This window comes from Brienomyrus brachyistius, chromosome 12 (genome assembly GCF_023856365.1).
Source record: "Brienomyrus brachyistius isolate T26 chromosome 12, BBRACH_0.4, whole genome shotgun sequence".
NCBI classification, from domain to species: Eukaryota; Metazoa; Chordata; class Actinopteri; order Osteoglossiformes; family Mormyridae; genus Brienomyrus; species Brienomyrus brachyistius.
The window spans coordinates 7007694-7023154 of record NC_064544.1 but is presented as its reverse complement, the minus strand read 5'-3'; the positions used below and the strand labels follow the sequence as shown (position 1 = coordinate 7023154).

The 15461-nt window shown below is 45.5% G+C and overlaps 1 protein-coding gene across 2 annotated transcripts; it reads left to right on the top strand.

Moving 5' to 3' along the window:
* The first annotated feature begins 2530 nt into the window (after nucleotides 1-2530).
* On the top strand, nucleotides 2531-15405 carry LOC125705166 (broad substrate specificity ATP-binding cassette transporter ABCG2-like). Of its 2 annotated transcripts, none has more exons than XM_048971586.1 (16): nucleotides 2531-2849; nucleotides 3799-4014; nucleotides 6158-6217; nucleotides 6435-6549; nucleotides 7327-7479; nucleotides 7595-7752; nucleotides 7985-8136; nucleotides 8223-8324; nucleotides 8468-8718; nucleotides 9142-9224; nucleotides 9435-9524; nucleotides 9765-9889; nucleotides 12638-12792; nucleotides 12923-13012; nucleotides 13109-13215; nucleotides 14675-15405. In XM_048971586.1, exons 2-16 carry the CDS (start codon nucleotides 3803-3805, stop codon nucleotides 14820-14822), a joined length of 2001 nt encoding a protein of 666 aa, XP_048827543.1. In that variant the 5' UTR covers nucleotides 2531-2849; nucleotides 3799-3802; the 3' UTR covers nucleotides 14823-15405. The 2 variants fall into 2 exon arrangements, with proteins under 2 accessions (XP_048827543.1, XP_048827544.1); XM_048971587.1 differs by lacking the exon at nucleotides 2531-2849 and adding an exon at nucleotides 3192-3236.
* Nucleotides 15406-15461: the final 56 nt, after the last annotated feature.

The following is a 15461-nucleotide window of genomic DNA, read 5'->3' as shown; positions in this document are numbered from 1 at the left end:
GCAGACTTTGAATTTAGAGCCTCTCCCAGAATGCACTGGGAATGAGGCAGGGGGACACCCCGGATGGGATGCCAGTCCAGTCTGGCCATTTACAGATGCCAACCTACATGTCTTTGCACTGCAGGAGGAAACTAGAGTACCCGGAGGGGAACGGTAAACACAAGAGTACATGCAGACTCCACAAAACACCGCAGACCCTGGAGCTGTCAAGCTTCAGTACTGCCTCTCTAGGCGCAGATACATTTCTATATTTAAATGTCGTGTATCAATTGTAGCCAGTAGATGGGGCTATAGGACAATATGAAGTCATGCCCCTGAAAAAAAACATTGGTTTGCGGCGTGTTGTGATAAGATTCATGGATAACGCTATGCTTGCAATCAGCAAAAAGATACCGATGGGGACCCCCGATAAGCAATTTTAGTCTATTGCCACCCCAGTAAAAAACACTGGGTCTAATCTGGCCACATGATACTTTGATACAAAACGCCGTGATTCAGGGTTGTGTCACCAGTGCTCAGGTGTGCGGTGATCGTGAACATTCAGGCGACCCGCGGTAGCTGGTCCTTCAAAAAGCAAAAAACGACACACGGGCCACGTCCCTGCTTATCAGATTAACTCTGACCCAGGCTTATAATGTACTTCGTAAGCCTAACTAAATAACCCCACTCAGTTATCTTGTCTGACCTTTTCATATGCACTTCTCAATTAGTGAGACTCTTCTGTTTCAGCGTTGCGCACAAACCCATCGGCCCAGCGAGAGAATGTCCCTTATTGCAAAGAGCCAGTCCGGGCCTGGTATGTACCATTTCAGATGTACGGTTTTAGACTGTATACCTTCAGCTCTATTTCACCCAACTATCTTGCATTTGTTTCGTACACATCGATCCTTCCCCCAAGATGGCTCATTGACGACTCTGTGCTTTAGATTTAATAAATATCCGTCTCCTTTATGGAAAAAAGTTTCTGCGCAATAAAAACGTTTGATGGAAGGTCCATTAGTTCTCTATACATGTTTGTCATATTCAGGGGGCGCGGAGGGTCCAGAACCCGTTTCGGAAGCTGGAAAGCAAACATTATTATGCTTTAAATGTTTACGGATGTTAAAAAGTCACCTTTCATCCTTCTGTATACGATCTGCAAGCAAGGGGGGCTGTAAGGGGGGGGATTACATTTTATAAATGATTTTTTTTTTTTTTAGTTTTTCCTGGAATGTGGAAACAAACAGTACAGTGTCAAAAGTATTGGGACACCTGGCCGTTACGCCTACAGGAACTTCCATAACATCCCAGTCTAAATCCACAGCTGGTCGCCCTTTTACAGCTGTAACAGCTGTCACTCTTCTGAGGAGGTTTCGGAGTGTGTCTGTGGGGATTTTTGCCCATCTATCCAGAAGAGCATTTGTGACGTTAGGCACAATCTTCGTTCTAGTTCATCCCAAAGGTGTTCGATGGCGTTGAGGTCAGGGCTCTGTGTGGCCAGTCAAGTTCTTCCACACCAACCTTGCTTTGTACACCAGGGCACAGTCATGCTGGAACAGAAAAGGTCCTTCCTTCCCCAGACTGTTCCCACAAAGTCGGAAGCATAGAATTGTCCAAAATGTCTTGGAACGCAGAAGCATTAAGGGTTCCCTTCCCTGGAACCAAGGGGCCCCAGACCAATATCCTTCCCCCACCAAACTTTACATCTGGCACAATGCAGTCAGACAGGTAATGTTCTCCTGGCATCTGCAAAACCCAGACTCATCCGTCAGACTACCAGACAGAGAAGTGTGATTTATTCTCCAGAGAACACGGTTCCACGGCTCCAGAGTCCAATGGCCGTGTGCTTTACACCACTCCATCCAACACTTGGCATCGCTCTTGGTGATGTGAGGTTTGCATACAGCTGCTCGGCCATGGAAAACCATTCCATGAAGCTCCCTTTGCACAGTTTTTGTCCTGGAATTAATGCCAGAGTAAGTTTGAAACTCTGCAGATACAAGTCAACAGAGCGTTGGCGACTTTTACACACTGTGTGCCTCAGCACTCGATGACCCCACTCTGCTACGTGGTAAGGCACCTAGTGGATAATTTTATGTTGTTCCTAAACATTTTACTTTGCATTAATACCACTGACAATTGACCATGGAATATCTAGCAGGGAAGGAATTTCACTTGTGGCACTGGGTCTGAAGGAAAGGCATGAATTCAATTATTAAAAGGTGTGTCCCGATACCTATGTCCACATGGCGTATTTTTTCAAAAACAGCAATGATTAAAATTTGAACCTGCGATCATATGAAGCCAGTTAAGATAATATGATTACTTATTTTACTTCGTTAAAGAAGACCAGGGGAAACGGAGAGTGTCAATAGAGAGTGCACACCATAAATCCGACTAAAACATGTATAAAGTTCGGCTGGATAGATGTCGACACAGGTGGTCAGGTGACTGGGGCTGGTGTAAGAACGGGAAAGCTAATTATGATTTTATAATCGTAAGCACTATACGGCAGGTATAAGCAGCTCGCTTATCCCAATAAGCGATTTATTCTGTATTACAGCTTTTCATGTAGGCCAATCAGGAAGGAGCGATAACAATGCGTACATGCGGAGCCTGTGAAGCAGATACACAGCTAGAAGAATTAATGTCTCATAAACACCGTCCATCTAGGGACCTTATCTAACACGCCACTCCTTTCCGTGCCGCTCGCTATGCGTGTCTCCAATGTGCTTCCCACCCCCCGGCCTCTGGTTATACAATGACCGGCAGTAAAACGCCGCCACCTCCTATAAAAGCTACGGCGCCGAGTTCCCGCAAGCAGGAGCAGGAGTCGAGCCTAAACCTGGACCCGAACTTCCCATAGACCGGTAAATCTCCGAGTAACGGCACCCGTAGTTAGTCCACATGGCGACGCCAGGCGCCCCGTACACTGTAGCCATAATACACAGATCTTATTAATCGCTGTCATAATGCCCTTTTAAACTAACCAACGTGCAGTTTATAACGAGTAATGTATGTGCCGGATTGTATACGTTTTAAGCGTATAGGCTGTTGTAAAATTTTTCATGTAAAAGTGCATGGTTTACAGCAGTTGTGAAACTTACCCGAAGCACCAACATATTCCACGTATTTATACTGCTGTAAAAGTACATTTCCGCATGTGCTTTATGGTTTTCTGCGAAGCTTTAAAGAAATCCCTAAACGTGTTTGCTGCGTTTGAATCAGGAGGAACATTAACACTCACAATGTGAATTGTACATTAATGTTTAATTAAATGCTTATTTCTTTGTCGTTTCTATGAATTTATTACCTGACTCAGAATTTTAAAATTATTTCGGCAATTTCGGTAACGGCAGAGTATTTGCCCTAGAGTCGGTTTTGCACAACTGAATTGGTTCAGCATGTGTGTTTATACACTATTGACAAGTTCGTGCTGCTTTATTTTTAGGTTTGGCTTATAAAACTTTGTTGCTTTTACAAATAACATTTTTATATGTAAGTCTGCGGTGAAAAATTATGTTTTGCGGTCTTTTTGGTTGTGACATGCTGTACATAACGCGCTGGGGACCCAGTGCCACTTGGTCAGCATTACTCTCCAGTATAGCGTTGCTGATGGGCTGTTTTGCTGTGTAGTGCGGGAGCGGTAACTTACCAGTCCAAATTAGATAAAACAATTTAAGAGATTCATATTTCGCTTTCAAATGTACAGTTACCCGTCAAAGTATTCCTGGGGGACATAACTATTTATTTATATGTTAAAAAATTAACATTATCTGTTGAAGCTTTTCTATTGATGCCTGGCTCTTATTTCTCCAGAGTGATGGCAGACCGGGGCAACGATGTCAACATCGCAATGGTTGAGGAGCCCAGCTCCAACGGAGACTCCCGAATCTCTGTAAGTCCTGAGAAAAGGGGGCACTCTCCACATGGAGCTGTGGTGAGCTTCCACAACATTCATTACAAGGTGGATGTCAGGACTGGACCTCTGTGTCGGAGGAAGCTTCACACCAAGGAGATTCTCATCGAGCTGAAGTAAGTCCTTGTGCTAATGGTGGCATGTAGCTAAAGCCGCATCTCCACTGGTCTGAGTGCTTCGAAAGGAGCTAGGAAGGTGTTGGCAGTGCTAGACACTGAAGTTCTTGCATTGTATGCCTTGACTTTTCCCAAAGATCTCTGAGAAAATCAACGTGAATAGATCCACCAAAGCAGGTTACAGAGAGACATGTAATATTTATTGTAAGCTGAGCTTTACTGACCAAAAGTCCAGCTGTTAGAATATACTTAACCTTTTATTTTCATATTAGAGTGGATTGAGGCTCCTTGCTGTACTCTTGGAGAATCCTTCAGGGTTCTGCCCTCAGTGGGCGGCCTGTCTCCTCATTTGGGCATGTGTACTCTGATGAGTCGATGCCCGTTACACTGACCTCTTATTGTCGGCCGAAGTCCCTATTGTCTGAGATGAAAGCCTCTGGAGCAACAATGGAAGTTGCCGTTCCAGGAAAACTATGCTGGCCAGTATCTTAACATCTGATCCTGGCTATTTATTTATTGTTTGATCTACAACAAAAAAAATCCCAGGGAGTCGAGCTTTTCTCCCTATTCAAACTGTTAAAACAAACTATCCAGGATCAGGACGTGCAAAAGATCACAGGTGGAGAACTGCATGTCTTCAGATGACTGGAGATGCCAGTCTGTGAATTAGGGAGAAACACCTTGATTTGATAAGGTGTGATTTGCATGGTGATTTCTGTGATGTCTGTGGTGATTTCTGTGATGTCTGTGGTGATATCTGTCATGTTCTGGTGATTTCTGTGATGTCTGTGGTGATATCTGACATGTGCTGGTGATTTCTGTGATGTCTGTTGTGATTTCTGTGATGTCTGTGGTGATATCTGTCATGTGCTGGTGATTTCTGTGATGTCTGTGGTGATATCTGTCATATGCTGGTGATTTCTGTGATGTCTGTGGTGATATCTGTCATGTGCTGGTGATTTCTGTGATGTCTGTGGTGATATCTGTCATATGCTGATGATTTCTGTGATGTCTGTGGTGATATCTGACATGTGCTGGTGATTTCTGTGTTGTGTGTGGTGATATGTGACATGTGCTGGTGATTTCTGTGATGTCTGTGGTGATATCTGACATGTGCTGGTGATTTCTGTGTTGTGTGTGGTGATATGTGACATGTGCTGGTGATATCTGTGTTGTGTGCAGTGATATGTTACATGTGCTGGTGATTTCTGTGATGTCTGTGGTGATATCTGCCATGTGCTGGTGATTTCTGTGATGTCTGTGGTGATATCTGACATGTGCTGGTGATTTCTGTGATGTCTGTGGTGATATGTGACATGTGCTGGTGATTTCTCTGGTGATTTATGTCATGTTTTTGCTGTGGTCACCTGGGCTTTGTACTCTGCTGTGGGACCGTTTGCTTACTGTACATGAATCAGTAAACAAGCACAGGTGACCTGTCACCTCTTTAAATATCTCGGATGGGTTTTGGAAAGCAAATGAAGCCCTTGGGAGCGGGGGGGGGGGGGGGGGGGGCGGTTGTGAAAGACAGCTTTTACGATGCAGCACACCACAATCATGTGATTATTGATCGCTGTGTGCATCTGCATGGCCATGAAAGGTCTGCGGCTTGTTAAGCTTGTTAATGATTGACAAACGTTTTACAAAGTTTCACAGCTCAGATTAAACCTCTTTGGACAATCCTATTATCTGAATTAAGCTGGTAAATAATGATATTAGTATTATATAAAGATCGAGAAAGAGAGGGAGCTTATGGGAGATTGTGTCTGACCCCCAAAAAATACACCTGAGGGTGTAACGTGTTTCAGAGCCATTTTAGTGTTTTTTTACGAAAGCATCAGTCCGCGAATATGTCCGTAAACAGATGAAAATATAAAAAAAACTTATCTTAAATATTTAGGATAAGGCTTCCCTGTCTGTGCTGAGGAGTGCAGCATACACTTTGCTCTGCTGAGAGACTGTCCTTCCTCTACCCTTGTGTAACTTGATGTTCTTATCTCCCTGGACTGGTGTTTTTCTGTAATAAATCCTCATCTGCACACGTGTGCTTGTGTTATGTTATTAACCTGTGTGTCCCTTAGATGAGCTTTCGACGTGAGTAATGCTGTTAGTAACGATGCCTTCTGATCTGTGTGTCTCGCAGTGGAGTTATGAAGCCCGGTCTGAATGCTATTCTGGGTGCGACAGGAAGTGGGAAGTCATCGTAAGTGTTTTTTTTCCATTGTTGCTCTTTTACGCAAACTGTGTCAGGGATCAACTCCAGTGCAGTGGATTTAGTATTAGCCTTAAAGGAAACTGCTGGTGATTGTTTCACTGTTTAGTCAGTCCTCTCCTTAGCTCTTCTGCCGTTCACTCAGTTAGGTTGGCTGTGTGCTTTCTGCTGTCCTTATCCATTGAGTCTCATTGCTCTCTTCTGGAAGGTTCCTGGATGTCCTCGCGGCCAGAAAGGACCCCTCTGGCCTCTCTGGGGAGGTTCTGATTGACGGAGCCCCACAGCCCCCTAACTTCAAGTGTCTCTCTGGCTATGTGGTTCAGGTATGGATTAAGTCCCATCACCAGCCAGAGAGAGAGTTATGTTTAGTTCCGGGCACTGTATGCCTGCTCTACTGCATGTACAATGCCAGTCAATAGTCTAGACACCCCTGCTTTTAATGCATTTGTGTCTGTTTTAGCTACATTATTCACCTTATAGCAACAGGCCTCCAGGCAACGAAGTAATGCATATCAAGTATTGCAACAACCAAGAGAAGTGTTCACCTCAAAATTTTCTCAAATTTCCATCTCAAAATTTTCTCAAATTTTAGAATCTTCAAAATAGCCCACTTTGCTTTGATGATGGCATTGCAGACTCTTGGCATTCTTTCAGCCTGCTCCCAGATGTAGCCACCTGGAATGCTTCTCCAATAGTTCTGAAGGAGTTCCCACAAGTTCTGAGCACAAGTTGGCTATGTTGCCCTAACTCTTCGATCCAGCTCATCCCAAACCTGCTGTAGGCTTTAGCTCAGGGGATTGTGAGGGCCAGGTTATCTGTCACTGCACTCCATCTCTTTGCATATTTACAAGGTAATACAGTACTTACATACTCTGGGTGTGCTAAGGACCCTTATCTTCGATCAATTTTCAGTCGGTGTGTCCAGACTTCCGACTGGTACTATAATTTTGTAAAGTCATGCTTGAGAGAGAGAGAGCAGGCCCCCTAGGCTGCAGAGTTTGCACACATGTTTCTGCTGACTACACTGAGCGTGACCACACTTTCGGTTCCTTATCCGCACGTTGATCCCATGTGCATTCTGCCCTCCCTCCCCTCCCCAGGATGACGTTGTCATGGGAACTCTCACGGTGAGGGAGAACTTCCGTTTCTCAGCCGCCCTGAGGCTGCCCACCTCCATAACCGAGAAGGAGAAGGAGGAGAAGGTGGAACAGCTCATCCAGCTTCTGGGCCTCAGCAAAGTCGCCAACTCCAGGGTACAGCAGAGTCTCCCCCGACATGCCCTGTGCAGTGCTGGTTCTGTTTCCCCACAATCCACAAGGTTCCCTTGCTAAGCGCAGACACATGATGTTGTTGCTGTCATTTCTGCAGGTTGGGACCCAGCTGATCCGTGGGATCTCCGGTGGCGAGCGAAAGCGGACCAGCATTGGGATGGAGCTCATCATCGACCCTTCGGTGCTCTTCCTGGATGAGCCCACCACGGGGCTGGATGCCAGTACTGCCAACTCCGTCCTTCTGCTGCTGAAAAAGTACCATGGACATACTCATCTTCGTCATGACCTTCCTCCCTTAGTGCAGGGAACACAAACACCATCTCCTACATGTCTGACAGACTCGACATGAAACATGCACCCTTTGCACACCTCACTTTTCAGAGGCCTGAACTGTCACATGGTCACATTAATATTTGGGATCTACTCAAACAGACACTGAGCCAGTTGGTGCCCCTGATCCCTAATTATGCCACTTTGCCCCCCTCAGGATGTCCCGCCAAGGAAGGACCATCATCATGTCCATACACCAGCCTCGCTATTCCATCTACCGGCTGTTCGACAGCCTTACTCTGCTGGTGAGCGGCAGACAGGTTTACCACGGCCCAGCCCAGGAGGCTCTCGACTACTTCTCTGCCATTGGTGAGGCCAACGCTGTTCCCATGGGGATCAGGGAGCAATGGGGCAGGGCTTGCATTTCGTGAAGTTGTGCTTGCTTGGTCTTCCAGGATACACCTGCGAGCCTCACAACAACCCAGCAGATTTCTTCCTAGACGTTATCAACGGTGATTCAACGGCTGCAGCTTTGGCCAAAATGGCCGATTCTGGAGGTGCGACGTTCAGGTCCTGCTTGTCACATTCAACAGCCATGAAATGGCCACTGGACCTGCTTGAGATTTAGTGCATACGACGTTCACGTGTGACAGAAGTCACCATGTATTCAGTTCACTTTTCCGCCCCCTCCCCTCTCCAGACGTGGACTTTGAAGAAGAGAGCAGCCAGAGACGGAACACAGAAGACTGTCTGGTGATGGAGTACAAGAAGAGCACACAGTACAGGGAGACCCAGGCAGAGCTGGAGAAGATCTGCAAGGGCAGAGACCATAACATCAGCCTCAAATCCCGCACCATCACTTACAGCACCTCCTTCTGGCACCAATTCAGATGGGTACTGAAGAGAACCTTCCGGAACCTCATGCTGAATCCTCAGACCTCTGTTGCTCAGGTGCACATTCTCCACCTTCCTGTTTGTCTTCAGTGTTAGGTGTAGTAACAACGCAGGTGTCTGTCGTTCCATATGTTTTAACAGACATCCTTCTCTGCTGCTTTCTGGTGATGTGTTTCCTAAAACCTGTTTCCCCGAAATAGCAAGCAGGGAAAGCTAAACAGTTTATGCTTGGCAAGAGGGTACATTTCCAAATGCATCATATGCACAATCGCAAATAAATTTCAGAAATGGAATATAAAAGGCTGTAACTGAAAAATGTGATTGAATTTGAAAGCTTTTGGTTTTTGAAAATTCAGTTAAACTTTGCTGTGATTATGCATGTCATTTAAGTCATTTTTAAGACTTTGATTCTTTAAGGCATCTTAGAGCTTTTTCTTGGGTCTGCTGTGTCTGTTTCTGAGGACAGTTTTCCTCCATCAGATCAGTGTCACGCTACTTCTAGCACTCATCATTGGAGCCATATTCTTTGGGATAAAAGATGATCCGAGCGGAATTCAAAACAGGTAAGAGCTTGGCTTGTCAGTTTTTAATGTGATTGATGAGCGTTTGCGTGTGTCCATTGTGTTAGCACAGCCCTCACAGAACGTTTTATGGGTGGTCAGTCACGAGCAGTATAGCCCATGCCATTGAAGCTCACTCTTTGTAGGGTTCTCTGGTGAACGACCGTGCCTTTGAATGTTCCTCCTGATGTTGAGATGTTTTCTCTGGTGCAGGATGGGTACTCTCTTCTTCATCACCACAAACCAGTGCTTCAGTTCCCTGTCCGCTGCAGAACTTTTCATCATGGAGCGGAAACTCTTTGTGTGCGTACCTGTGACCAACTGGCTGTATCAGAGAGAAATATAAAATCCACCAAAGGCTGATTGTACCACGCTAACCCATCACTCCTAGATTGCAGATGTTTCCACTTGTGAGATTTTTGCACATATGTTTGTGGGTGTAATTAAAGAGTTCAATACACTTGAATGTCTGCTGGTAAATATTATCAACCATATCTGACATATCTGATGAAAATGTAACACTGATCCTGCCCATGTGTCTAGGCACGAGTCCATCAGTGGGTATTACAGGGTCTCCGTGTACTTTCTGTCCAAGATCCTGTCGGACATCATAACCCTGCGGACCATTCCAGCCATCGTCTTCAGCTGTGTCGCTTACTTTATGATCGGTAAGACAGTCTTCAGCTGTGTTGCTTACTTTACGATCGGTAAGACCGTCTTCAGCTGTGTCGCTTACTTTACGATCGGTAAGACCGTCTTCAGCTGTGTCGCTTACTTTAAGATCAGTAAGACCGTCTTCAGCTGTGTCGCTTACTTTACGATCCGTCAGACCGCCTTCAGCTGTGTCGCTTACTTTACGATCCGTCAGACCGTCTTCAGCTGTGTCGCTTACTTTAAGATCAGTAAGACCGTCTTCAGCTGTGTCGCTTACTTTAAGATCGGTAAGACCGTCTTCAGCTGTGTCTCTTACTTTACGATCGGTAAGACCGTCTTCAGCTATGTCGCTTACCTTAAGATCGGTAAGACCGTCTTCAGCTGTGTCGCTTACTTTATGATCGGTAAGACCGCCTTCAGCTGTGTCGCTTACTTTACGATCGGTAAGACCGCCTTCAGCTGTGTCGCTTACTTTACGATCGGTAAGACCGTCTTCAGCTGTGTCGCTTACTTTACGATCCGTCAGACCGTCTTCAGCTGTGTCGCTTACTTTATGATCGGTAAGACCGTCTTCAGCTGTGTTGCTTACTTTACGATCGGTAAGACCGTCTTCAGCTGTGTTGCTTACTTTACGATCCGTCAGACCGTCTTCAGCTGTGTCGCTTACTTTACGATCGGTAAGACCGTCTTCAGCTGTGTCGCTTACTTTACGATCCGTCAGACCGTCTTCAGATGTGTTGCTTACCTTACGATCGGTAAGACCGTCTTCAGCTATGTCGCTTACCTTAAGATCGGTAAGACTGTCTTCAGCTGTGTCGCTTACTTTACGATCGGTAAGACCGCCTTCAGCTGTGTCGCTTACTTTACGATCGGTAAGACCGTCTTCAGCTGTGTCGCTTACTTTACGATCCGTCAGACTGTCTTCAGATGTGTTGCTTACCTTAAGATCGGTAAGACCGGCTTCAGCTATGTCGCTTACTTTAAGATCGGTAAGACCGTCTTCAGCTGTGTCGCTTACTTTACGATCGGTAAGACCGTCTTCAGCTGTGTCGCTTACTTTACGATCGGTAAGACCGTCTTCAGCTGTGTCTCTTACTTTACGATCGGTAAGACCGTCTTTAGCTGTGTCTCTTACTTTACGATCGGTAAGACCGTCTTTAGCTATGTCGCTTACTTTAAGATCGGTAAGACCGTCTTCAGCTGTGTCGCTTACTTTAAGATCGGTAAGACCGTCTTCAGCTGTCGCTTACTTTACGATCGGTAAGACCGTCTTCAGCTGTGTCGCTTACTTTACGATCGGTAAGATTGTCTTTGACCAAGTTGCTTACTTTATGATTAGTAAGATCATCTTCAGCTGCGTTGCTTACTTTATGATCGGTATGATAGTCTTTGGCCGTGTTGCTTACTTTGTGATCGCTAACATTGTCTTCGGCTGCGTCGCTTATTTTATGATTGGTATGATAGTCTTTGGCCAAGTTACTTACTTTGCGATCAGTAAAATCGTCTTTGCCCGTGTTGCTTATTTTACGATCAGTATCATCATCTTCGGCTGCGTTGCTTACTTTACGATCAGTATGATCGTCTTCGGCTGCGTTGCTTACTTTACGATCAGTAAGATCATCTTTGGCCATGTCGCTTACTTTACGATTAATAAGATCGTTTTCAGCTGCATCGCTTACTTTATGACCAGTATGATAGTCTTTGGCTGTGTTGCTTACTGTACGATCAGTAAGATCGTCTTTGGCCATGTTGCTTACTTAACGATTAATAAGATCGTCTTCAGCTGCATCGCTTACATTATGACCAGTATGATAGTCTTTGGCTATGTTGCTTACTGTATGATCAGTAACATCGTCTTTGGCTGCGATGCTTATTTTACGATCAGTATTATCGTCTTCGGCTGTGTTGCTTACTTTTACGATCAGTAAGATCGTCTTTGGCCATGTCGCTTACTTTACGACTAATAAGATCGTCTTCCGCTGCGTTGCTTATTTTACGATCAGTATGATCGTCTTTGGCTGCGTTGCTTACTCTATGATCAATAAGATCGTCTTTGGCCATGTCGCTTACTTTACGACTAATAAGATCGTCTTCGGCTGTGTTGCTTACTCTACGATCAGTTAGACCGTCTTTGGCCATGTCGCTTACTTTACGATTAATAAGATCATCTTCAGCTGCGATGCTTATTTTACAATCAGTATGATCGTCTTGGGCTGTGTTGCTTATTTTTACGATCAGTAAGATCGTCTTTGGCCATGTCGCTTACTTTACGACTAATAAGATCGTCTTCGGCTGTGTTGCTTACTCTACGATCAATAAGATCGTCTTTGGCTGCGATGCTTATTTTACAATCAGTATGATCGTCTTGGGCTGTGTTGCTTATTTTTACGATCAGTAAGATCGTCTTTGGCCATGTCGCTTACTTTACGACTAATAAGATCGTCTTCCGCTGCGTTGCTTATTTTACAATCAGTATGATCGTCTTGGGCTGTGTTGCTTATTTTTACGATCAGTAAGATCGTCTTTGGCCATGTCGCTTACTTTACGACTAATAAGATCGTCTTCCGCTGCGTTGCTTATTTTCTGCGTTTTCTGTGAGGATCACTGATGATGTCAGTGTATTTTTGGCAGTGAGAAAACACCATATGTGTCTATGAGATCTTTTTAAATGTGCCTTGTCTACTCTCCACTTTCTTGAGCAGATGTTGAGGCCACATTGACAGTGACTCTACTGTGGTCATCTTGTCCCCTGTCTTCTGCAGGTCTGAAGGCTACCGTCTCAGCGTTTTTTATCTTCATGCTGTCGGTGACGCTGGTGGCCTACACAGCCACAGCTATGACCTTCGCTATCTCGGCTGACCAGAGTGTGGTGGCCATAGCCAACATCTTTATGACCATCACCTTTGTATTCATGATGGTGAGTGACATCTCACACTCACCAGACACTTGCATGCCTCCCCCAGCCCCGTCTGCTCCCCCCTTAATCTGAAATGCCAAATGCACAAATTGCAACCTTCAGAAAGTCACGTGTGTGTCGCATGCTTCAGATCTTCTCTGGGCTTCTGGTGAACCTGCCTAGCATCATGGACTGGCTGGCCTGGTTTAAGTACTTCAGCATCACTCGCTACGGCTTGACAGTAAGCGCTGAATTTACCTAGAAAAAAATATGAGACCTCTATGTTTTAGTTTAATATCTATTAATATAACATATTTTCTTTTTTTTAATACAATAGGCCCTGCAAATAAATGAATTTAGAGGCCTGAATTTTTGTGAGAATTTACCTCTGCCACCTACTGTAATGCCAGGAATGAACTGCACCATCATCACTCCTGGTTTAACGTAAGTACCTCCATACCTACTGTCAGAAATTACTCAGTCACTCTGACATAGTTCATATTACAGTGGTGCCTGTGGTTCATGAACACAATCTGTTCCAGGAAAGTGGTCGTGAACCAATTTGCACGCAAACCAAGGCAAATTTTCGCATAAGATAGCATTGACATTCGATTACATCATTCACAAGCCTACCGAATAATAATTTTGTTAATAAATTTTCTGGTTTTTATAGTAGAAACAATATAGTGTGGCAACAGGCGGACAGATGGACCATGGGAGTAGAGAGAGACATGGAAACTTGGAATGCTTGCCGGGGGAAATCACGTTCTTTATTAACAGTCCTTAACCCTTGTATTGTTGTTGTTGTTGATGTTAATGTTAATGGCTGTATTTCCCCATTATCGCACATCTGTTATCCTGTGTGTGTACCCAGTCTTTTATTTACAGTTGCATGTGGGACATGCTGGGACATGGTGGGACATGCTGGGGCATGGTGGGGCATGCTGGGACATGGTGGGACATGGTGGGGCATGCTGGGACATGGTGGGGCATGGTGGGGCATGCTGGGACATGGTGGGGCATGGTGGGGCATGCTGGGACATGGTGGGGCATGCTGGGACATGGTGGGGCATGCTGGGACATGGTGGGGCATGGTGGGGCATGGTGGGACATGCGGGGCATGCTGGGAAATGGTGGGGCATGCTGGGACATGGTGGGACATGCTGGGACATAGTGGGACATGCTGGGACATGGTGGGGCATGCTGGGACATGCGGGGACATGCTGGGACATGGTGGGGCATGCTGGGACATGCGGGGACATGCTGGGACATGGTGGGGCATGCTGGGACATGGTGGGGCATGCGGGGACATGGTGGGGCATGCTGGGACATGCGGGGACATGCTGGGACATGGTGGGGCATGCGGGGACATGGTGGGGCATGCGGGGACATGGTGGGGCATGCTGGGGCATTGTGGGACATGCGGGGACATGGTGGGGCATGCGGGGACATGGTGGGGCATGCGGGGACATGGTGGGGCATGCGGGGACATGCTGGGGCATTGTGGGACATGCACCCTGCTGGTGCTGCACTAGTATTACAAAAAGAATCTGATCAAGGAATCTGTTCGTCAACCAAATTTTCTACGTGAACCAATGCATTTTTTTCACAAAATTTTTGGTCGTGAACCAAATTGTGCATAGACCACAATATTCGTGAACCGCAGGCACCACTGTACGCCAGAGTTCCCTGTCAGCATACAAGTCAAGGGACCTGTAGCACCTCCTACTGGCCGATATTGCATATGCACTAAAGAGAGTCACATAGGAAATTGTCGCGGAAAATGAAATTAACCAGGTGAACCAGCAGCTGCAAATGTAAACTCTGTAGAGAAATTATTTTTGATCAGTTAAATCCAGGGTTGACAAAGAATCCTCTGTGAATGATAATTATTTCTCTTCAGGTGTACTGGGGAAGACTTTCTGAAAGAGCAGGGCATTGACTACTCAACATGGGGACTCTGGCAGAACCATGTCGCCCTCTTAATAATGACCATCATCTTCCTCAAAATTGCATATCTGAAACTGCGCTTCATCAGAAAGTTCACATAAACCAGGAGTCAAGTTATCAAACACTTGTCTCATCACTTCCATAATACAGCTCAATTGTAATCATTCATTTAAGAAGAGTCAGGGTCAGAAATTCTCCAGGACATGATTGTCCCTAGTGCTCCTTGTGTAAGGACAGTCTGCGGGCTGGGATTCCCCCTGCACCGGGTTGAAGTGCAGTGGACACAGTCACTAAACAGGACCAAACTGGGTAGTGCAAGGAAGAGCACAGTGCCCGAGAGCTTCGAAGCACAAAATGAGGAGGGGAGGAGCTGAGGGCATGGGAAACAGGAAATGATGTCATCTCCTCAAAACCTCTTGCCTCTCTTCTGCTGTATATATGTATTACTTATGATGATCAGTTACACATATGTAATCATTAAGTTTCTTAGCCCTTTGTTTTAGCAAGATTATTTATGTAACAATGTTCTACGCTCCAAATCAAGAAAACTATGAATGTAAAATGAGGTGTCCATGTAATTAATTAGGAAAAAAGTTTGTCTTGGAAGAGAATTCTGAGTGATTCACTTTGTGTACATTGACTGATATACTTTATATAGAAAATAAATGTGCTGTTTCTGGTAAACGTTTACTTGCCGTGGTGAATTTCATTCAGAAGGAAACCGGGGGGGGGGGGGGGGG

Bases quoted from the DNA above. Each gene is read 5' to 3' on its own strand.
- LOC125705166 (XM_048971586.1), top strand. From the start codon at position 3,803: ATGGCAGACCGGGGCAACGATGTCAACATCGCAATGGTTGAGGAGCCC. The intron at 6,218-6,434 runs GTAAGTGTTTTT...CTCTTCTGGAAG, and splicing joins ACAGGAAGTGGGAAGTCATC to GTTCCTGGATGTCCTCGCGG. The intron at 8,325-8,467 runs GTGCGACGTTCA...TCCCCTCTCCAG, and splicing joins CAAAATGGCCGATTCTGGAG to ACGTGGACTTTGAAGAAGAG.